Here is a 23,087-nt window from a genome sequence, read left to right on the forward strand (position 1 = left end):
AAACTACCCCAGCCAGCCAAGTTCTGCCCAAATTGCAGACTCGTGAGCAAAAGAAATGATGGTGTTGCTTTAAGACACTCCATTTGGGGATGGTTTGCTCTTCAGCAATAGATAATGAGAACAGTGTCCTGGGTGATCCCTAGGACTTCCAGGGATTTCTCCTGTCCCAGGGATGCAGCACTGGCTCTGTAGATGGCCCAGAGAAGACTCTGGGTGAGCACAGGGCTCCTTGTCCTGGGGGAACTCCAACTGGAATGGATTTGTGGGAACTCCACATTCAACTGGACCCACCATGCATTGGGGGGAGGGCAGTGTAGCGCTTCATGCCCAGAAACTCTGGCTGGGGTTTTCTATTCAATGGGAATTGTTTTCATGGTAGCCAAATGCTAGGCATTAGCCTTCTGAATTAGATATTTGGTCATTTTCCCAAAGGTTGTGAAGCCTCTGAGTCCCTTCTGTGAACCTACAGCAAGCTGAGTTCTGGCCTGAAGAGAAATTGCTTATTTTAAGCCTCCACTGAAAAGCAATGGTAACGGGGCTGCTGTAAGAACAAAAACTGTCACTAAGCTGAGTGGGTCAGTGGGGCTTTAAACAACACATTGACATTCTCTGGAATAAGCTTCATCAAGTGAAGGTCTGTGATTTTATTTAAAATACATGTTGTACGATGACGCCTACACCAGTAGTTCCCATGAAGTTCTTTTTGTTAAAATAACACTGACCTACTATTATATGAAAGGACAAGCAAGTGCTCAGTAGCCTGTTCCCTCCATCTCTTTGGCTGGATGGTGGTGCCCTAGTAGGGTTGCCATGGGGTTCCTGATCAATGTCACTGCCATCAGGGACACGGGGGGACAGAAAATGTCACCAAGACAGTGGGAGATGCGGGGCTGTGGCTCCCTATCTGCTCTGCACCTCCACAGCCCACACACCCAGTAATTCTCGGATGCCCATCCCAGCAACTGTGGACCCAACCTCCCGCGTGGGCCTCTGCCCTTAGAATGCACCACACAGCCTTCCCCATCAGCATCTCCTTCTAAACTGTGGAGTGCCAATAAATACATTCTGATTTGTGAATCCATAAAACAAAGCAAACTAAAAAGAATTAAAAGCACAAAACATATCTGAAACACCAACCTCCTCACTAAAATAAAAGCCAAATAAAAGTAATAGTGCGCTGGGGCACCTGGGTGACTCAGTTGGTTAAACCTCCAACTTCAGCTCAGGTTGTGATCTCCAGGTTTGTGGGTTCAAGCCCTGTGTCAGGCTCTGTGCTGACAGCTTGGAGCCTGGAGCCTGCTTCGAATTCTATGTCTCCCTCTCTCTCTCTGCCCCTCCCCTGCTTGTACTCTGTCTCTCTCTCTCAAAAACTAAAGACACATTTAAAAAAAATTTTTTTAAGTAATAGTGCTCTAAGTTCATGATCATGAACTTTATCATCTGTATCAGTTTCCTGGGGCTGCCACAACAAAGTGGCCCAGACCACCACATAAGTGTGTTCTGTCACAGTTCTAGAAGCTGGAGGTCTGAAATCAGCGTTGATTCCTCCCAAGGGCCAGGAGGGAAAAATCCATTTGAGGCTTCTCTCCTCAGTTTGTGCCTTTTCAAGTCATTCCTGTGAGTGTCTCAGTGTCCAAATTCCCCTCTTTTTATAAGGACACTAGTTGTATTTGTTTAGAGTCTACCCTGGTGACCTCATTTTAACTTGATTACCTCTGTAAGGACCCTATCTCCAAATAAGGTCTCATTCTGAGGCACTGGGGGTTAGGAATCCAACATATGGATTTGGAGAAACAGATTTCAACCCATGACAAAATGCAAAGAATAATACGTGGATTTATGTTTACCTCCTTAGTATGGTTCAATACCACACTGTGGTAGCCCAGACCAGCCTCGTGGGTAACCTGCAGCCATCTCCAAGAGGCAGAGGGCAGAGGGCACTACCCTGGAGACTGAGAGGCCTGCTTTGTTTCGTAGCCTTGGCCAGTTTCTCCAAAGCTTCAGTTTCTGCATGTATGATGAGGCTTAGATTGAGTGAGGGGCCTTTCCATCCCTAAGATTGTTCAGGGTCACTTGTCCCTAATATTAGGCTACAGAGTGGGGGCTTGCCCTGTGAGCATGGGCAGCAGTGTGGGGTACACAGGGGCTCTCTCCTGGTCTGCTCAGTGTGGGGCACACAAAAGAGGCATCAATAGGCCTCCCTGGGAAGGGCCAGGTTCTCATGTCATCAAAACCAGGAAACCAGGCCTTTCCCCCCTGAGTTTCCTTCCTAGTAGCCCTGCAGGAAGTTTCCTTGGCGAATGTGTGGTCGGAGCCCAGCAGAAGCAGAGGGCATGCCTGAAGGGCAATGACTAGAGTTCAGTAAGAGCAGAGGGCTGAGCAGAACATGGTGAGGGGCTGGCGTGGTGGGGAGCTGGCATCCCCAATCCCGGACACCTGCTAGGAGTCCAGATCTGGTACAGTGTAGACGGAGAGGGACCCCCAAGGGGAGGAAGGGCTTGGCAGAGAGGGGCATGGGGATAAACCCTCTGTCCTCCTTGAATTGGTCTCCTCCAGGGCCTTGGAGACAGATGGCAATGTGCTCCTCTGTCCCTCGGGAGCAGGTATGAGAAGGGTGGAGAGCAGGGAGCCAGCTGGGGGGCGAGGGTGGGAGGCAGATGCCTCTGTGCGAGGCTGGAGCCCAGCTGGCCCTGACACCGCTTGCCCACGTGGCTGCCCAGGTGTGGCATAAGCACCGTGGGGGTAGAATTGAGCTAGTATGGCCTTCACCATGGAGGAGTGAGTGTACCTCACCGCTCAGCCAGCGTGGCAAGCAGACTAGACCGGCAGCCACAGTGAGCTTCCCTGCAGAGAAGCACCCCAGGGACTGGCCAGAAGGGCTTGGATTTAGGTCTCCTGGAGGGGAAAGAGTGGGTCTCAGATTAAGGACAGTGGGAATGAATGGTTGCTTAGGCAAGTGTCACCTAAACCTAAAGTTTGGAGCAGTCATTCTTACAGAGCAAAGATGGGTGTGTGTGATTGATTACCATTAGGAGGTTCAGGGAGCCCTGGGCCCCTGGGAAGGGGGAGGGTCCCACCGCTCTGGTCTCAGGCAGCACCTGGCCCAGCCTGTCCCTGCCCTCTTCTCCTCTGACCCCTCCTGTAGCTGGGAGGGGTGGGGGTAGGGTGAGTCCTAGTGAGAGGGTGTCATAACTCAGACCGCCAGAAGCCTTCAGCCACTGGCCTGGTGCTCACAGGACAGGGAGAGGAAGAGGAAGACAGGAGGGTGAGTGGGCTTAGATGTGCCCCCTACTCCCAGCAGCCTCCAGGGCAGCTATGTGCTCCCTTGGGCTCCTTTCCCCAGCCTGGAGGCAGGAACAGCTGAGTGGCCCCATTTCTCATCCCTATTGATTATGCCACAGAGCCCTACAGCACAGAATGTAAATCATCATCCCCAGGGTATTTAACCCAGGGAGGGTTAGTTGGAGGTGGCATCCCTTATAAGTCCTGCATCTGATGTTTTTATATTAATTCCTATAGTGGCCAGATTAATTTTTATTCCACTGACTGTTATCTCTTCTTCATTGACTAGAAGACATTTCTAAGCAGTGCATATCTTGTTGAGTATCAGTCATTTAGTGGGGTGCTTCCTCTCGCTGCAAGGTTTTCATTAAAGAATGAAAATTCCTTTGTTCCAAAGCCTTAGTCTTTGGAAATATCCATGCACAGGCCAGCAAGAGTGCTTGTTGCTGCTGCCACCTATGCATGCTGTCCTGCAGGGGCCTAGGTGCCCCCAGCTAAGAGCCCAGGAGCCCCTGTCCCCCTCTCATCCCTTGGCTTCCCCAGGCCCCCATTGGCCAAACACAGGTCGTGAGTCAGCCTTTATCAAGTGACCATGGCTTGGCAAAGCCAGTTCTCGAGCTGAGTATAAGGTCATCAGGATGATGGTAATTAGCCATCTTGCTCTACAGACCGGAGAAATGCATTTCCTGTAGGTTCCCCAAAGCCTAATACTGTGCACGGACGGGTCAAGTCATGGATCCTGCATTGAATCCTGTCCAAATGTGGAAATGAACACCCTATTTGCCTGCACAGTGAAGGTGCTGGACGCTCCCCATCCCAAGTGGACTCCGAGGGGTCTGAACCTCACATGGGGGCCTTGCTGAAGAAATGAGTGTTAGGAAGAGACAGAACTGGTGGGTCCTTGCAGAGGAGCATGGCATGTGTGATGTGGATGGGCCCCCAGCAAAGCCAGGCACGTGGGCGTAAGTCCTGGGTGGACAGAGGCCGGAAACCAGGAGGTGATGCAAGGGAGGTGGAGAAGCCCGCCAAGGACACAGTGCACTGGTCAGAGGGTGCTGTGTGTGTGTGCCTTCCACACTGAGACTGTCACCCACCTCTCTACCATCCCACTTGCTCTGGAGCAATGGACCCCACACTGTGGGCCTGGAACTGGCAGCACTGGCAGTTCCTGGGAACTGGTTATGACTACAGTCTCTCGCCCCACCCCGTATCCAGAGTCAGAACCTGGGGGCAGGCCACACTGTGTTTGACCAGCCCTCCACCAGAGTTTTGGAACCAGGAACAATATGGAGTGAGGGCTCCAGAAAAAGAACACCTGGGCTCGCACCTGAGTGACCTCACCTGTAAAGCGGGACACTGCTACCACTTGAGCAGGTGCTGTGACCCTGAGTGAGTTGGAGGTTCCAGGTCAGGGCTGCCCACAGGTAGTTTCTCAGTAGCTACCTGGGAGCCATTCTTATTCAGGACCCTCTGGGGCTTGCTTCTTTCTCTAGGAGAGATGATTCAGCTGTGCCCCCCCCCCCCAAAGATTTGCCTCCCAGAGCATCTCATTCAGCCTTCCCTTCAGGGGTCAGACATACATAATCAACCCCTAAACCTTCAGGATTTGGATAATGCTGATAAATTACAGATGTAAATAGGTAAAGAGCCAATACCCCTGATCCAAACCTGGGTGTCAGCCTGGGAAATAAAACAGGTCATTGCCTTCTGCCCCACACAGGCAAGGTCACAAGAGCCCTCAAAGATTATACATAGTTTATGGGCTGCTTTCAGCCTGTGGGCAGCTGCTTCCAAGACATAACTGTGAAAAAACAAAAAGGGTTGTAAATGGTGCTATGAAATCAGCTGCATCCAAGTGCCTGGATCCTGCAAAGAAATAAATTATGAGGGAGGAGCAAAGCTTTAGAAGATTGTGGGTATTTTGTCTAAACTGTTTTCACCTACCCATTAGATGGACTCCTGATGAGGGCCTTGGAAGTTCCCAGGGGCTGAGGAGGTGAGTTCAGGGCTCCGGTGGAAGAAGGTGACCCTTGGGGATGGAAGAGGCACCCAGGTCCCAGCCTCTCAACATCCACCTCCATTCACAGTCCAAGACAGCAGGACAAAGCGACAGGGACTGCTGACCACATACAATCCCATTTACACACGAACTCCCATCTTGGAAGATGGGGAGATACTCACAAGTGGGGTCTGAGGCAGGGTGAGGGTCTGAGACAAGTCCCTGAGGGCCAGAGCTAGTAGGCAGAAGATGTAGGGGCAGGGTGGGAGGGCAGAATACCCTCAGAAATGGAAAAACCTAGGCCAGGCTTCTCCATTATAGCAGCCGGAATTGTTGAAAATGTGCTGAAAAAGTCACCTGGGCGATCAATGTTGAGTCTCGGTGTATTGATCGAATAGAACATTTCTGCTGCCCCTGGGAGGACAGCACAGACACAGCTGTCCCTTCTCTCTTGCCCCCTACCATCCCCAGTGCTCATCAGACAGCTGTACTAGGAGGCAGCTCGCCTGTGTCCTCAGAGCCTGCACTGCCTTGAAGCCCCCATGGGCTTCTTCTCAGTTCCAGCCGCCTGTTTACTGGGAGCCATGTCATGGGTCACAGTGGGCCCCTCCAGTTCCTGCCTGGGCTCTGTGTGCCCCCAGCCCACCCACAATGATGAAAGACAAGCCTGAGTTCAGGCCAGCTTGGCCAGGGACATCCTTCCCCCAGCCCCCACCCCAGTCTAAAGCCACGGCACAGGTGATCTGGGGCATAGTTCTTTGGTGCTGGCCTCATTTAAGGATGGGTTACATGTCCAAGAGGGCATCCACCCCTCATAATGCAGCCCTTGTCCTTCGGGGCAGGGCAGGGGCTGAGAGCAGGGCAGCATACACACAGCGTAATGGAAACAGCCCCACGTGTGACCACTTGGTGTCCAGGCCAGAGCTGGGCAGAGGGCAGCTGCAGGACCCAGGGGTTCAGGAAGTCCTGGGGCAGAGCCTGGGATAGGCAGGTGGGGGTCTGTCTCTTAGCCGGAAGGGAGAAGCTTCCAGACATGACTGTATTTGACCTTCTTCTCTTGTCTCCTCTCTCTGGCATGGGGCCCGAGGTGAGCTCAGCTACTTCATACTCCTGGGCTTCAGTGTGGGGAACTTCGTAAGGCTTCCAACCCATAGAAAATTGCCAATCTCTGGAGGCCTCAGGGGGACCCATGTACTCCACACAGAGCCTTTCTCCTTCCTGAGGACCAGCCATCCAGACTCCTCCAGGGGGAGGGGAGATTGAGGTGGGGAGGGAGCTGCTCTGAATGAATGAAGAGGACACTTCTAGGCTTCTAAATCAGCTTCCCAAGAGACCATTCCCATCCCCCATCCCTGCCAGCCTGCAGCACTGAGGTCTTAAGAACCTTCCTGAACATTCCTCAGTTGAGCAATCCCAGCCCAGGGCAAATCCCTAGAGAACCTGAAAAGGAAAACGCTCCCCTGGCTGAGGATCCCTGTATCCTTATGTTTAAAGGGCCAAAGGGAAAAGAAGGATTCTGAGCTTTTTAAGAGGAAGTCTCTCAAAACACTTCCTGATGCTTGTCTGACACTAAAAACCTATTAAAGTCATAAACTTCTCCAACGGAACACTTCTCAAAAATGTATTTATCTAAAGGGCATCTGTGTTTGGTCTCAAACTCAAACACTCCAAATGTCAGGCCCCAAATGATTTATTTGGGGCGCCTTTTTCTCTCCCTGTAAGTTGTTCTGCAGCTCAAGCCCATGGTCATATAACTCCTTCCACTGATTTTTACAAATGGCTTCTATTCACATGGAGAGAGGCAGCCCAGAGGAAGAAGGGGCACAGGGGCACGGGAGTGCCCGGGGGGAGGGGGGCAGCAGGACTGATGCTGTCTCAGCCCAGGGCCTCGTGCCCCCCCCCTTACCTTCCTGAGCACACCTCCTTTCCTTGCCCAGGCTGTCCCTGGCGCCTGGAGGACTGTTTCCTACAGCTGGACATTTAACCAGTGCTCTGAATCCAGTGGGTCCCCAGCCAAGGGCTCAGAGATAAATCCAGCACAGTTAGACCAGAAGGCACACCGGGTCCCCTTTGGAGGATCTTTGTGGGTTGGGAAGAAGATGCCTTGGAGCCAAGACTTCTGAGTGACAGATAGGAGTTGAACAAGAGAAGGGGCCAGGAGGAGGTGGGAAGAATGTTCCAGGCAGGAGGAACAGCCAAGGGAGAACAGTGGCCAGGCCACACGTGGGGAGTCTGAAACCATAGTGGGGGTGGGGGGAGCTCACTAGCAGAGGGACAAGGGTCATGGAGAAGGGCCAGGGGCTGAGCTCCCAGCATCAGCGAGTAGGCCCTTGGGTCTCAGGCTGCTGCACAGAGTCCCCTGACAGCCCTTCATCACTGCATCTTAATATGCACGAGCTCATCAGCCCCTCTCCGAAGAGGCCCCTGAGAGCTGCTGCACTCTGCCTGAAGAGGCCCAGGGCTTCAGGAGGGGTGGTCAGGCTTGGGGCTGGACCTGGAGGGGAGCAGCAGTGTCCCAGGGTAAGGGGTACCCACGGTGTGCCCCAGCAATGCTGCCCTTCTCCTTGGGGCTGTGGCCTCTTCAAACCACAGGGAGAAGGCTGCTGGATCAGAGAGCCATTGGTACCGCACTGGGCACCCGCATGGCCTCTGGCTAAACAACTCAGCAGGCTCTGGTTTCTCTGCCTTCACTCCAGTAGGGGAGGTTTGTGTCAGGAGGTCTCGGGAGGGGCTGGGAGCTGTTTCTTAAAGCTTCACTGTCCAGTAAGTCTACTGGTCACATGTGACTATTTAATTTTACATTGTTATAAATACAGTACAATTAAAAATTCAGTTTTTCAGTCCACACTAGCCAAATTTCAAGTGCCCAATAGCCACACTTGGCCATGACATTGGACAGCACAGAAGAGAATGTTTCCATCATCACAGAAAGTTCCACTGGATAGCACTATTCTAGGAGATGAAGGTCAGCCTGGCCAACTTCTCAGCAAGCAGAGAGAGGACCCCATCTGGCCTGTGTAAGGGGTTTGTAGCAAGGGTGGGAGCTCTGGGCAGGCCTCGGCTCAGGGAGTAACCTGGAGGAGAAGCAGTCATCTACCTGATACTGGCTTGGGGCTTCTGAAATAGACTAGCAAGTTCCGCAGGAGAGCTCCAAGCTTGTGGGCAAGGAGGTGCTGTGTTCCTGGGCCTGTCTGCAAACACAGGGGCTGTGGGAGCCACTCAGTCTATACCTCTAAGTTCTGCCAGCGCTCCTCCCCCAGCCCATCCAGCTCACAGCATACTACTGCCTCAACACCTGCAGCCAGGCCTGAGATGGACCTAGAAGTTGCACACCATGCCTTGAGGGGCAACCCACGCCATCCTGGGCAAGGATCCTTCAGAAGCCATTACAGGGCATTAAGTCAATGGACTTCCTATTTGTCAGCGTTCCAACAGCACAGCGGGTGTTTTTGGAACAAAAGACTGCCCAGGCCAGAGTACTTGCAGATTCTGCCCTGCAGAGACCAGAGCTGCAGCTTCCAGGCAAGGGTGAGGCTGCTGAGGAGATGCACTCCTAAGACCAACTATGGCATCTCACTTTTGCTGGAGCAGAACTCCAAGGTGCATTCCAACATCCAGCACCATCTCCAGGGAGAGAGCAGCGCTCTCCCCAGCAGCTTGCCCCAAGTCGGCTTCCTGGGGCAGCCAGCTCTGACAGATGTCCCCCCACCCCCACCCCGCCCCATGTATTTTCCTGTCTGGGGTCACTTTAAGATGTACTGCCTATGTGCTTTTTATGTTGGTAACTGTCTGCAAGAAGCACCATGAAGGGAGAGCCTTTGTTTTATTCACGTTGGAGCCTCTACTGCTGAACATAGCACCTAGAATATGGTGAAGGGCCCAGTAAATGTGTGTTAAATAAATGAACTCTTCAAGAAGGAGACAAAATAGGAAATGTGCAGATTGGGTAAAGTATAGACTCATACATGAGGTTTTGAATGAAAACAAATCTCGACTTGATGATCCATAGATCATTTTAGGTTCTGTGACTGGGGAGGGAAATAAGAACTTTGGGGACAGTAGGGGCTCAGGGCACCTCTCTCTGTGGGACCTCGTTGGCTGCTGGGGTGCTTCTTCCTCTGCTTCCCCCTCCTTCCCACAGAGCAGGCTTTCCCGCTGGGCCCCCCGGGCTCAGACCTCCTGGCCTGGTGATTCTGCCCTCCCGTAGCACACCACTACCTTCTCATCAGTTTGACTGTGGGGTTTTTTTGTTGTTTTTTCTTTTTCCATTTGGGCCATAGACCAAATTGAGAAGCACCATCCATCTTACTTGAAGGTTTTGCCATTTTAGTCTTGGAACCAAAGGAGAAGTCGTAAATAAGTTTTGCTCTGGTAAAGATAAGCTTAATTTTTCATTCGCCTCCAGCTAATAACTGATGGGGAGGTCCTCCTGCGCTTTCAGAAGCAAAAGGGAAAAGAAAAGGCTTCCTAGTGACAGGATAATTTGTCAGAAAGTTATGAGTGAGTACCAGCAAGCCTGTATAGGAAGTGTGTATTGAATAATATGACACACTGGCTTCTAATTGCTACTGCCTTTCTGATCAATAATACATGTTTTCAAAAAGCCCTTCTGTTTGCATTTACACAATGGGCTGTAACTACTGCAAAGGATCCATTAAGACCTATTTTAAAAAGTGCATTCGTAAAAACTTGTCTAAATCTGCATTACACGGCAGATTATGAAACTGCCTTGGGAGATGTTTTTTCTAAAAGGCATTCAGGCCACATTTGCTGGACTTGCCAATTTGAGCCCCCGAGTATCTCCACAACTTGCCTGTGGGCCAGCATGGGCCTTCTCCTTGGCATCCACATGAGGCAAGAGGTGGGCACTGTCGGCCTGAGGCCCCACCAGGCTCCAGCCGCCTCAAGCCAGTGGTGCCCTGGAGCTGGGGACTCCGTTGAGGTGGGGCACAGGCATTAGTCAACCCAGCACTCTCGGATGTATAATTACATGGCCAGATAAGTGCTGCAGCGGTCAGAGGACTCTGGGGTTCCAGGGCTCGCTCTCTCTTTCCACTGAGAAAGCAGCTTGTCACGTGGGGTGGGCGAGAGTGGAGGGGCCAGGCTCACGCAGCCAGGTTCACGTTCGGCCAGCCCCATGCGGGTGTGAATTGTTCCTTATGCAGGTGGGAGCCAGAGCACAGAGAAGCAGACAGCTCAGGGTTAGGAACCACCTGCTTCCTGTGCTACTTTAGTGATGTCCACTGACCCCTTTGGCCTCTTAGCCTCAGCTTCTCCAGCTGATGGGAGCCAATGACAACCGTCACAGCTCACACTGACTGCGTGGGGGACTCACTTGTTCTTGGGTACCTGGGGAACTCTGCTTTCCCTCCCACCTAGCTCCAGAGACACTGGGAACATGCTGCTGGGAACACCCCCAGGTCATACAGACAAGAACATGACTCAGAGACCACCTGCAACCTTCGCAGCACGCCAGTGCCTCTGGTCTACCACCCAGATGGCTCCCCCGCATCTCAGAGGAGCCCCTGGAAGAACAGTGAGAAAAATGACCTTTTCCTGCTGAGCTAGGATCTGTGCTGATCCTGTCAAAACCTCGTTTGGGTTTAACTTCACCCCTGCATTATGATGACTATTTTCATGTAACAGATGGAGAACCTGGGCCCCACTGATGCAGCGAACCTGGTTCTTGTGCTGGTTGAAAGGAATGAAGGATGGGGCACCTGGGTGGCTCCGTCAGTTGAACATCCGACTCTTGATTTCGGCTCAGGTTGTGATCTCACGCTTTGTGAGATGGAGCCCAGCATTGGGCTCTGCACTGACAGTGGAGCCTGCTTGGGACTCTCTCTCTGTCTCTCTCTCTCTTTCCTTCTCACTGTCCCTCCCTCCCTCTTTCTATCAAAATAAATAAAATAAACTTTAAAAAAGGGAAAGGAACGAGAAGAGATTCCTTTGAGAGAAGAGGGAGGGGAGGAGGCAAAGAAGGAGAGGGGAGAACAGAGGAGGGAAGGGAGTTGGGGGAGGAAATTCAGAGGAGAAAAACAAGTTTGTTGAGGGGGCCCACGGAAGAGGGAAGGGGGAGTCGGGGCAAAGAGCTGAGGTCAGGCCCTCTGGGTGGAGGTGAGCGACACAGGATCTCTGACAGACATGCAGGACCCAGCTGCTCGTGCTAGGAAGCCCTGGGCTAGGGCCTCAGGCACCTGCTCCTTGTCAGGCCCGCCAGCCAGATTGAGGCCCTGTCTGCAAATGCCAGCTGCGGGTGGCAAGGCAGGCAGGCGGGGCCCGCCCAGGGTAAGGTGAAGAGTGTCCCTGTGCCATGCCCTGCCAGCCTAGTCCTGGGGTGTTGTGAGTGAGCTGTGGGGACAGCATATTTACATATGTGGCTGGGGAGACCCACTATGGGGCCCTCAGAGCCAGCTGGGGGGCATTGGCTTTTTTTGCAGCTGTGCCTAGCTGAGGGGAAACCGGGTAAAGACAATAGACCTGCTTCCATCTCGACACCCCACAGGGGTTGCAGAGTGTAGTGGTAGGTACTATTATTACCCCCATTTACAAGAGGGAAACTGAGGCACTGAGTAGTTAGCTAACAGCACCCACAGTCAGTCTCAAGGTCTGTGCTTCCAGCCACTGCATCATGCTGCCTGCAGGAGGGACTGAGACCCCCTGCCGCGCTCGCTCTGACCACATCTGCCCCCTCCCTCCCACCCCACCCACTGGCAGGAGCTGGTAGTTCTAGGAATGGCTGCCTGGTCTTCAAGTGCCCGCTAGACTGGGCTGTGCTCCTGTCTTTGTGTCCCCTTCCGTGCAAGGCCCCCCAGGGCCAAGGTTTCCTGTCCCCGCACTCAGCATCCACCCCTAACAGCTGGACTTCTCAGCTCCCCTGGACTTCTCTGAGTCCCCATAGCCATCTGGGTCATGGTCACAGAGCATCCTGCCCCACCTCCTTCTCCCAGTAGCAGCTTCTCCCCACTTGGGCAAGCCTGTGCTGGGTGAGATCTGTCTCTGTGTTGGGCTTGACCTCCACCCTCCCTTCCTTATGCGTATTTGGGGCCCAGACCCAAGGGACTCCAGGCAGGCCTCACCTGCTCAGAAGCAAAGATTTCCCTTGGGATCACATGTGAGCTGTCTGTCCGTTGAGCACCTTACCCTGTGCTGGGGGCAGGGCTTTGCAGACACTATTCATTCCTCACAGCCACAGGTCAGGGGGCACTATTTCAGCCCCCATTTTATCCATGACCAAGGCTCAGAGTGGTCAAGTACTTGTGCAATATTATTTAACCATAAGTGGCAAAATACAAACTCAGGTCTGACTCACTCCAAAGCAGAATCCCATATCAGAATCTCTTGGGGAACTTAAAAAAATTTTTTTTAATGTTTATTTATTTTTGAGAGAGAGAGAGAGAGAGACAGAGTGCAAGCAAGGGAGGGAGGGCAGAGAGAGAGAGGAAGACACAGAATCCGAAACAGGGTCCAGGCACTGAGCTGTCAGTGCAGAGCCTGATGCAGGGCTTGAACTCACAAACCATGAGATCATGATCTGAGCCGACATCAGAGGATTAACCAATTGAGCCACCCAGGTGCCCCAAACCTATTCTTTGATGTGGATTTTTTTGTGAAGGTGGGGACCAGGGATCTATGTATTGATTAAACTTGCCCTGGTGATACTCCAAAGTGGTCTGTGGGCAGCAGTGGGGAGCACTGACAGTCAAAACAGTAATGCACCCCCTCCCCAGATCCCAGAGAGCCTCTCAGTGCCTGTGGGAACCCATGTCCCTCAACAGTGTGGTCTGTTGGGGCAAGGACGCTATAGCCAACTCCTAAACCTGGGCAAGACAATGGCCATGATTTATTGGGCACTTACTGTGTGTGCCTAGCACTAAGGTCTACCCTCACGTGTACTCCCTCTTTTTTATCTTCACTTTTCCTTCTGAGAGGGGGATGTTTATGTGTGGGGAAACTGAGGCTCAGAAAGAGATGACTAGGGGAAGTCAAGACAGGGAGCAGGAACCTCCTGCAACTCTCCCGGGCAAATGTCCCAGGGGCCCCTGGGACAGAGAAGCTAGGAGAAGGACTTCCTAGGAAATCACAGCCTGGCATCTTTGGATTGTACTCTAGCTTGACCTCTGGCCTCCCCTTGCGGGTCCTCAGGGAGACCACATCTATTCCCTCTCTGCTGATTGAGGAAGCTCCTTCCTGCTGCTCTGATGTTAGGGGTCCTGAGCCAATGCCCAGGCCCAGACACGGCTGAGTCACTCCCACCCTGCAGCTCTCAGGCTAGCAGGACCCCGGCCTCTACTGGATGCCACTCTGGTCGGGTCCCTGGACGTGCAGTGGGAGAGGGTAGGAATGTCCATGAATGTGAACACAGGCATGTGCACATATACATACGTGCATATGCACCTGTACAGGAGTTTACATATGAAGCCTCCCAGACCTTTTTCTAAGAAGAGGGCACTGCCCCACCATAGTGTCAGTTGTCCACTCAAAACTCTCTGAGGGGGCCCAGGCAGGACCACAACCTGCGCCTTTGAGACAGTCACACCGAGCACAAGCATTCAGCCTGTCCGGTGTCAGCCACGGCCTGGCCCGAGTGGTCCCTGGGAGGTGTGGGGGTGAGGCTGGTTGGAAGAATGGGCCAGGCCACCCCTTTCCTTCTGCATTCTCCTGCCATGGGAGATTTGTAATGAAGAAGTCCTCCTCAGCCCTTCCTTCCTACTCAAGACCCTTCCCTGGGAGGATGCCTGAGTATACAGCCTTGGCAGTCCTTATTAGCACCAGAAGTAGGGCCTGTCTGCACCCAAGGGAACTCTCCCATGGGGGTGTGTGGAAGCAACAGAAGGTCTGGTGGCCACAGGGTGGCTCTCCTGAGCTGGCAGCACTGTGCCCTGGCCTCCCGCCAGCAGGCTCGATCCGGACATCTCAGCTGGCAGAGCCCCCAGCCAGCTTCTGTCTTGGCAGCTCCTCCTGGCCTGCGAGGGTGACTTCACTTTGACTTCATATCTGCAGAGTGATGTGCTGATCTCTTATTCAGCCCTGAAAAGGGCGGGGCTTTGCGCACAGCAGGAAGAAGAGACACCGAGGCAGGGGCTCCCCAGGCCTGGGGCCCTGGACCCTCCCACCCCAAAGCTCCATGGGTCTCTATTCCTCTCTACCCAAGTGGAGGCCATTCCTCAAAAGACAGCTAGGAGTGGTAGGAGAGCAGTGGACGTTCCCCACAGAAACCTAGAATCCAACTCCAACTTCACCCCAGGACCCTCCATGTTAGGGGCCCAGAGTCTCCCCCTTTATGGGATTGGATGTGTTCATGGGTTCATGTGCTGGGCAACAATTAAATTACTCTGGGCTCCAGCTCCTTCCTGCTACTTGCTCTGCTACCCCGCAGTCCACATCCTAAGAGTTCTTCTGTTTGGGAAAGAACACCTGCCCTCCAAGCACGCCACTAGGCTGCCAGTGCCAGGCCTCTCTGAAAGGTGTGCCCAGAGCCAGGTTCCTGCTCCCATTGGTTGGAGGAGTCCTAAAGAGAGGGGGATCACAAACTAGCCCCAGGAGACGTTACCCCGTCCCTGAGCGCGACCGCGGACTTTGTAAGCCACGCGCCAGGCTCGCTCCAGGAGTGCGCAGAAAGCGCTCAGGCTCCCCTTGCCTCGTCCAGGCTCTTCCCCTCCTCCCGCCCGGCCCCAGGAGAGGCCGCGCTCCCACCGCGCCTCCCCCCTCTGAGAAATGGCGGAGGATGCGCTCCGTGCTAAGAGCCTGGAGGCGGGGCGCCCGCCTTGTGTCGTTGTCGGATCGGGCGCACCCCTACCCAGTCCGCCCTGACTCCGCATCCCCGCACGGTTTTCCAGCCCTTACCGCGCGGGCGGCCGCAAAGAGCCGAGCGCAGGGACTGCGAGCGGGCGCACAGGCTGAAAAGAGTGGCTGCGCGTGCAGAGGTGCGCGCACTGGGGCTGCGGGTGGCAGGCCCGCATCCCGCGGCCGGCACCTTGCCCCTACTCGCACCCCGGCCGGCCCGCATCCAGCGACCCTCACGGATTTCCTACACGCGCCCGGCGGGATCCCAACTGGGCACCCGCAGCCGGTACCCCGAGCCCCGCCCTTACCCCCGCACCCCGCCCGCACCCTGGCCCCGCCCGGTCCGGCCCGCCCCCGGCCCGCCCCCCTCACCGCCCCGCCCCGCCCCTGCCCGCTCCTCCGGCGCAGCCCGCGCCCGCCCCGCCTCAGTCCCGCGACCCGAGCCCGGCGCGCAGCATCGGAGAGGAATCGGAGTCCGCGCCCCGACGCTCTGCGCCCGCAGTGTCCGCCGCGTCCGCCGCGTCCCGGGCGGGCATGGGGCGGCCAGGCTGAGCGCCGCACCCCGCCGCCGAGACCCCCAGCCCCAGCCAGCAGCCCTCTGGCCGCGGCCCCGGCGTGCGCGGGCCATGGCGAAGGCGACGGCGACGGCCGGCGCCGCGGGGCTGCGGTTGCTGCTGCTGCTGCCGCTGCTCGGCGAAGGTGAGTCCTGCCCGGCGCCGGTGCCCGCAGCGGCCGCGGCGAAGTTGGCTCCCGGCGCGAGCGGCGGAGCGGACGCGCTCGGAAACGCCTTTCTCTTTGCCGCGGGCAGCGGGCTGCGCACTTGCTGGCCGCCTGGGCTGGGCTGGGAGCGAGGTGGGGCGGCAGACCCGGCGCCTCGAGGCCCAGGCTTGGGCGGGTCTTCGGCCGGAACGGGACGCGGGCCGGGCCGGGCGGCCGGGGTCAGTGCGCAGGGCCTGAGCCGCCGCGGCGCGTCCCAGCCTGGTCGCGCCTCGCGCCGCGGCCGCGTCTCGAGGCGACCCGGACAGATCTTGTCGAGGTTTTCGGCGCAGGTGGGGGGGCGGGGGGAGGTAGCCCCGGTAGCCCCAGAAAGCCCGCGACTTGCGCAAGGAGTTCTTTCTCTGCAGATTGTTCCGTCCTGGTTTCCTTTCCTCGCTCCACGTCGGGGCGTTCCTCCTGCAGCTCCGACAGCCTGGTCCGCCAAGGGGTGCCAAGGGATCTGCTCTTTTGTAAAAGGTTGCTTTTCCCTCGTGCGTTTCTGCCGCCCTAGTCTTTAAAAAATCTTAAAGCCCATGGTTTCTGGGAGGCTGCCCTCTAGGGCCCACTCCGACTGGCCCAGCGCATCCTTGCTGAGGCCCCGCCATGGCCAGGGTTCCAAGAGGCAGCGTTAGAGTTGCACGCCGCTGCCAGGCAGGGCCACCTAAGGGTATGGCCTTTGGGACCCGGAGACCGCCCTTGACCAACCTTTACCAAGGGATTTTGACCATTTTAGAGTGGGGCAGGGCTGCGTGCCGCCAGCGTCGGTGCTGGAAGGATTGGATGTGGCCTTGCAAAGGCTGGTCACCACCCCCGACGCCAGACTGACAGAATGAATCCTGAGGCCATAGAATGTTTGGCCCCCTTGGCTGTACATTTTAGTGTCCTTACAAGAGCCGTGATTTGATCTCTTCTGTCAGTGCTTACGTATGCATCAAGTTTCTCTCTGACAGGGAAATCTGCCCTCCCCCACTGCTTACAAAAGACTTTCCCTCCTTGTGTCCTTTGGGAACAGAAGAGGCAGTAAGGTCCCCTGCCTCTAGCCCCTGGCCTTGCAGACTCTGGATTCACCAGTCTGCCCCAAGGCTTCATTTGTGTGACTGGATCCTGGGTTCCGCTGGTAGATACTGGAGCCAGAATGGGTTCCCAGCCCATCATGGGAAGAGCAGGGGAGAAGCTCTTTCCTTGCGCTGAGGAGGGATGTGGGGGAGGGAGTCTGTTTCCCGTATTGGAACTTTGGGGTCACTGGGCTGCAAGGGGAGCGCCCCTAGGAGGCTGCAGTCAGGGCAGAAGTAAACAACAATGTTCTGAAGATCTCTTCTAACTCTGAGATGCAACTTTGTAACTGTAGGCATGTAGTCTGGTGTGAGCCGAAGCCAGTGCTCTTTGGGCAACCTGTGGTACCCTCTGTGGCTGCTGGGCAGCCTGTGCCAGCCTCCACAGCCTGCAGAGTATTTCCCCGTGCTCTTCGACAGCCATTAGTTTAACTGGGGTGCCTGGCAAGGCTTCAAGGGCTAGACTGTGGGGCCCAGGCTGCAAGAGTCGACCTGTGGCACTTGGCACGGATGCAGTTGGCTTTTTCACACCTCTGGCCCACGCGATTTGGTGGCCAGAGACCTGCTTTCCAATCTAGGGAAAGGGAGCCTCCCCGCCCCACCCCACCCCCACCCACCTTTCACTTGGGATGACCAAGAAGCCATGGTTGGCTGGCGCTGAGGGTGGAGAAGTGGGCCTGCAGCACCCAGGAGGAGACAACTGGGGCCTTCGAGGAGGCCTACGCGCACCCTTCACTTGAAGCAGCATCCCTGGAGCTCCTCATTGAGCTGCACCGGATGAGCCCTGATGCTGCTCCAGGACCCACCCAGGCTGAGAGCAGCTCAGCCTCTGGGCGCCCTCTTGTGGCTGTAGCACTCCAGTGACCGGGCCCATCGCCCAGGGGAAGTGCCCGGTCTTTAGAGGATGAGACCTTTCCCGTTTGGACGGACAATTCCTCAAGGCAGGAAGCTCTCTTCTGTGCTGGGGGGCTGACGGGAGGGGCAGGGAGGTGACCCAGATGAAAGGCAGTGGCCTAGACCAGAGCACAGAGGAAGGAGCCCCACTGCTTTAAGGCTGGCCAGGCAGGGGGAGGGCAGGGATGCCTAGAGCAAGGCTATAGGACATAGACAGACCCCTGAGACTTGTTCCCCCTCCACATGTGCCCACTGTCATTGTGTGTGACCGCATACACCTTAAGAAAAAGGTGATGACACAGACTCCTCTCTCACATCCTGGTAGAATGGGTGCACACCCACAGGGTCACTCTCTCTCTCCTCTCTCTCTCTCTCTCTCACACGTACACACACACACACTCACGCACACACACACACTCTCTCTCTCCCACAGTTGCTCATCACTAGCCACGCTCCTGCCCTTTCTCAAGGATATGTGATCGTGACGCCTATGGACACCCACACACTCCCACAATGAGTGAGGCCTGACCCCACTCACACTCCACCCTCACCAGGGAAACCCAGCCCCTATCCCTGCCACTCACACATACTGGGACCTCATGTATATACATAGGGATCCCTGCCCTTCACCCCCTCATATGCTCAGGGACACAGCCCATTGGCCCCAGGGATCCTGGAACCAGAATTGGGAACTTCCATCTAAGACTTGTTCTTAGAAGAGTCTCTGGCATTTTGCTGCTCAACACAGGTGCAGCCACCCTTGTGGCGTGGAAGAGCAGTCTCGTCCCAGCTCGGGGCTCTCCCAGCCTGACTTCCCCTGTGGCATCATTCCCCTGACTCTTGAAGTCCCTCAGCAGGCCTCACAGCTGTCGTCTTTCTGGCCTGGCTTTTTGGGTCCCGTTTTGCTGAGCACCTGTGGCTTCAAGGATGGACCTGCCCCTCTCCCTGAAGACCTCTGGGACTTTCAACCCCTGACACCAAAGAAGGGAGAGCCCCCTCTCCCCACAGGGTGGCCGGCCCAGCCCTCTACAGTGTGGCCTGGGTGGGCCGCTTATGCCTGGGCCAGCAGACATCAGAGCAGCCATGCTGGGAAGCTGCCTCACCCACTTCTTCCTTTCTTTTGGACCCTCCCTCTCTTTGGCCGGGGGCTAGTAGAAGACATGTCCTGCTTCACCAGCTGATGTGGGTCCCTGCCCTCTTCCTCCTTCACCCCAGCCTGCGTCCCCACTAGGCCCCTCTCACCTCTGGGAGCTGCTTGCATCCCGCAGTGCCTGCCCTGGGCTCTAACAGCACCCGGCCTACCCAAGAACACAGGGGACAGACGGGCTAGCTGGGCTCTGAAGGCTGGGGCCTGCAAACAGAGAGCAAATGGGGAAGTTTATTGAGCCCGTTGCTAAATTGCTTTATTCTACAGAATTGCTTTAGGGATGGCTAAGTAAATCGCTGTTTCCTTGGTGGTGTGAAGAAAATGGGATGCATTCACCTAATGGGGAGCTAATGGCCTTTTAGCCAGGGGAAGAGAAAACTAATTAAAAATTATGGTATCTGTTAAAATGGAGCCCAGGGTGCCAGGGGGAATGGAAGGCCCGGAAGCTGCCACTTCCCCTCAGGCCTTACCCCTCTCTGTGACCTGAGGGAGGACTCCTCTTTCCTTTGGTCCTAACTGGATAAGGCTGATGGCAGCCACCCCCAGGGAACTCACAGCCTGCTGGCCCTCTGCTGAGCACTGCCCGACTGCTAGCTTCCTGTCACCTCCCAAAACCCTGAGGGACATGGCCGTGGTTTCCCATTTCACAGGTGAGAAAGCCGTGTCGCACATCACCTGTGGACTCCAGCCTGTGGAGCAGACTTAGTGACTCCTCACCCCTAGTGCTCCGTCTTTTGGCAAGTGCCTTCTCTGAGCCAGCGGTGGTGCGGGCCAGGGATGGGGCTGAGGAGGGATCTGGGAAAGAAAAGGACCGGGCCTGGGAGGGCGTGTGGCAGTGTGCTTGGAACAGTTCATCTGGGCCGTGGCAGATTTCTTTGGCTGGACCATTGCTTTAGCAGATGTTTAGGGGTCTTATGATCTGGAGACAGCCACCAAGCATGGCCCTGTCTTAGCTGGCCCCAGGAGAGGGGTGTGTGTCACAGCTGGCCCGCAGAAAGGGGTCTCTGTGAGGGTGCAGCCTCTGCACCCACTCTCCTCCTGGGGACCCAGTACCTGACCGAAGCTGGGCGGGGGGCGGGGTGGCGCTGGACTTCAGGAGGTTGGGGTACAAGTGTGTCTCCTTATCCAGGACAGGGCCCTACTCCTCAGAGCTCCAGGGCAGACTGGGAGGGGAAAGTGCCCACCCAGTGCCCAGGGAAAAGGCAGAGCTGGAGAGGCACTCCCCCACTCCCATAGCAGCGCTCTTCTGTCCTGTGGAAGTGGCTGCATTTCTACTGTGGAACCATCTCCCCTTCCTGTGGGTGTGGGGGAGGACGTTTCCTGGTGTGAGGGTCGTGCTCTGGCAGCACTCAGGTCGGGTCCCCCATGTCCTCCTCCTCCTCCCATGTCCTGCTCCCTGTGTCCTCCTCCTCCCATGTCCTCCTCCTCCTCCCGTGTCCTCCTCCTCCTCCCGTGTCCTCCTCCTCCTCCCGTGTCCTCCTCCTCCTCCCGTGTCCTCCTCCTCCTCCCCATGTCCGCCTCCTCCCCGTGTCCTCCTCCTCCTCCCGTGTCCTCCTCCTCCTCCCCATGTCCGCCTCCTCCCCGTGTCCTCCTCCTCCTCCCGTGTCCTCCTCCTCCTCCCCATGTCCGCCTCCTCCCCGTGTCCTCCTCCTCCTCCCGTGTCCTCCTCCTCCTCCCCATGTCCGCCTCCTCCCCGTGTCCTCCTCCTCCTCCCGTGTCCTCCTCCTCCTCCCCATGTCCGCCTCCTCCCCGTGTCCTCCTCCTCCTCCCGTGTCCTCCTCCTCCTCCCCATGTCCGCCTCCTCCCCGTGTCCTCCTCCTCCTCCCCGTGTCCTCCTCCTCCCGGTGTCCTCCTTCTCCTGCCTCCGTTTTCCTCTTCCCCATTCCCTCTCCTTCCCCCTGGCCTTGTCCTCTGCCTCATTTCTGCAGTTTCTCTGAGTGGGTGATTTAATAGTAATAGTAATCGCGATCTACAAACACTCCCTGAGGGACGTCTGCTGCCCAGAGAACTTCTCCAGGGCTGGGGATGCCCCTGGGGAGACGACAGAAGGGCCCTTTGACCTCAGAGCTGTCACTGTGCAGGGAGGGCCAGTCCGTAAAGGAAGCACTAAGCTGTCACTTACCTCAAAAACACGTGTGTGGTGTCAGAGGTGCTCAGGAGGAGGCAGGCTGAGGGCAGGGTAGGAGAGGGCGCTGGGCTGCCAGGCAGGCAAGGGGCCCTCCCAGCCGTGGCTGCAGTGTGGTGATGACAGCAGGGGATCGCCCCCCTCCGCGTCCCTGCCCCCTCTCCCCAGCCTCCCATGGGTCTCCGAGGCCTTTCTTCCGTGCTCTGTGGGTGAGGGCGCTTCAGCCCCCAGAAGGCTGGGGGCTCAGTCTGACTCGGAGAGGCCATGCCCAGGGTGGCCCTCTGGTGGCCTGGGGAACGTGCTCCTGGGAGGCCTGAAGGGGTGGGAATGCCCAGGCCTCCCAGAGCCCACCTGACTTTCCCTGCAGCCCTGGGCTCTTCAGATCACAGACATCAGCACCCCATGTCACATAGGAGCGAAGGCCCAAGGTGGCCATGAGGTGCAGCCTCCAGTGCCTAAACTTGGGAAGAGAGCTGGGGCCCCAGGACCTGGAACTGAGTTGAGCCAGGAACTGAGCCCTGCACCCCCCACCCTCCGGGCTTTGATACTGTAGTGGACAGCTTGCACCAGCCAGCCCCCCAGGTAGGCACACACCTGTTGAGGTGCACAGGTGACATCTCTGCGGTGGTGCCCGGGCTGTTGTACTTTGTGGAGCCACTCATAAGGCAAAAGCAAACAGAGGTGTTTGCTCGGGGCTGGCCACCTGCTCTCCTCTGGTCTCCCTCGAGGTTCAGTTGGTGTCACCTACTGCACAACCGCATTTTCTAGGGCATCAGCTGCAGCTGAGGGAACAGTGGCACACTGCTGCATCCCCTTGTCCCACCCCCCCCTTGCCCAGAGTCTCAGAGGGGATAGTGCAGGGGCCCACTGGCTTCAGAGCCTCCAGCCTTAGGGACAAAGGGAGGTCCCAGGGGCTCCTACAACCACACAGCTGTGAAGCCTGAGCTTGATGGAAGCCCAGGCCTCGTCTGGTCCCCGAGCCCAGGAAAGGCGGATGGTAGGAGGATCAGGTGGGGAGGGACAGCAGGAGGACCCAGTCTACGGGGCCCCAAGTGTCCTGGAGCGCTGGCCCAAAGACGGCCACGTCTTCCAAGGTCTTCCAAGGTGAGGTGGCACCCTGCCTCAGAAGCCACAGCCTCCTTCAAACCCGCAAACACCAGGCCGGGACGGCCACTCTGGGGCCGGGCAGGGAAAGTCAGGTGGGCTCTGGGAGGCCTGGGCATTCCCACCCCTTCAGGCCTCCCAGGAGCACGCTCCCCAGGCCACCAGAGGGCCACCCTGGGCATGGCCTCTCCGAGTCAGACTGAGCCCCCAGCCTTCTGGGGGCTGAAGCGCCCTCACCCACAGAGCNTCCCCAGGCCACCAGAGGGCCACCCTGGGCATGGCCTCTCCGAGTCAGACTGAGCCCCCAGCCTTCTGGGGGCTGAAGCGCCCTCACCCACAGAGCACGGAAGAAAGGCCTCGGAGACCCATGGGAGGCTGGGGAGAGGGGGCAGGGACGCGGAGGGGGGCGATCCCCTGCTGTCATCACCACACTGCAGCCACGGCTGGGAGGAGTACTTAGAAGGCAGTATGGCCTCGAGGGGGTGGGGAGGAAGGGGGTGCAAGATGCAGGGGAGTCAAATCCTGAATCCTCCCCTAAGCACCAGCCTGACTGATTGGAGGAAAGGATTCTGCTGCTAGAATAAGTTAGAAGGCCCCTGGCAAGGTAGTAGCCACCAAAGCTGGTTCCAGTGTCCCATAGGTGGCTATGTGATCACCAGAAAACTCCAGTGATCCTCAGCCTTCCAGAAAGGGGAAAAGAAAGAATGTGATTAATGGCCAAAAATAATTAATGACCTACAAAACGCTCGGGGAAATGTGCACTCTGTGTGCCGGGACCTGGGGGTGGGGTGTGTGAGGGGTTGAGCTGGAGGTGTGCAGAGTGACGGGCATCCACGAGTCTAGCCAGTTTGGTCCTTCCATTTCTCTTGCCCGTGAAACACAGAAACAGTGAAATGGTGAAAGACGGAAGCTGGGGCTGGTCCTGGCTGGGCACGGGTTTCT

General features: G+C 56.4%; 1 protein-coding gene across 1 annotated transcript in view; it reads left to right on the forward strand.

Moving 5' to 3' along the window:
• Window positions 1–15,517: 15,517 nt before the first annotated feature.
• Window positions 15,518–23,087, forward strand: part of RET (ret proto-oncogene) — a 53,202-nt gene continuing 45,632 nt past the window's right edge. The window contains exon 1 of the mRNA XM_039257739.1: window positions 15,518–15,766. Within this exon, the coding sequence (XP_039113670.1) occupies window positions 15,694–15,766 (73 nt within the window). The 5' untranslated portion in view covers window positions 15,518–15,693. The remainder of the gene's footprint in view (window positions 15,767–23,087) is intronic.

This window comes from Hyaena hyaena, unplaced genomic scaffold (genome assembly GCF_003009895.1).
Source record: "Hyaena hyaena isolate Hyena2069 unplaced genomic scaffold, ASM300989v1 scaffold_631, whole genome shotgun sequence".
In the NCBI taxonomy this organism is placed as follows: domain Eukaryota; kingdom Metazoa; phylum Chordata; class Mammalia; order Carnivora; family Hyaenidae; genus Hyaena; species Hyaena hyaena.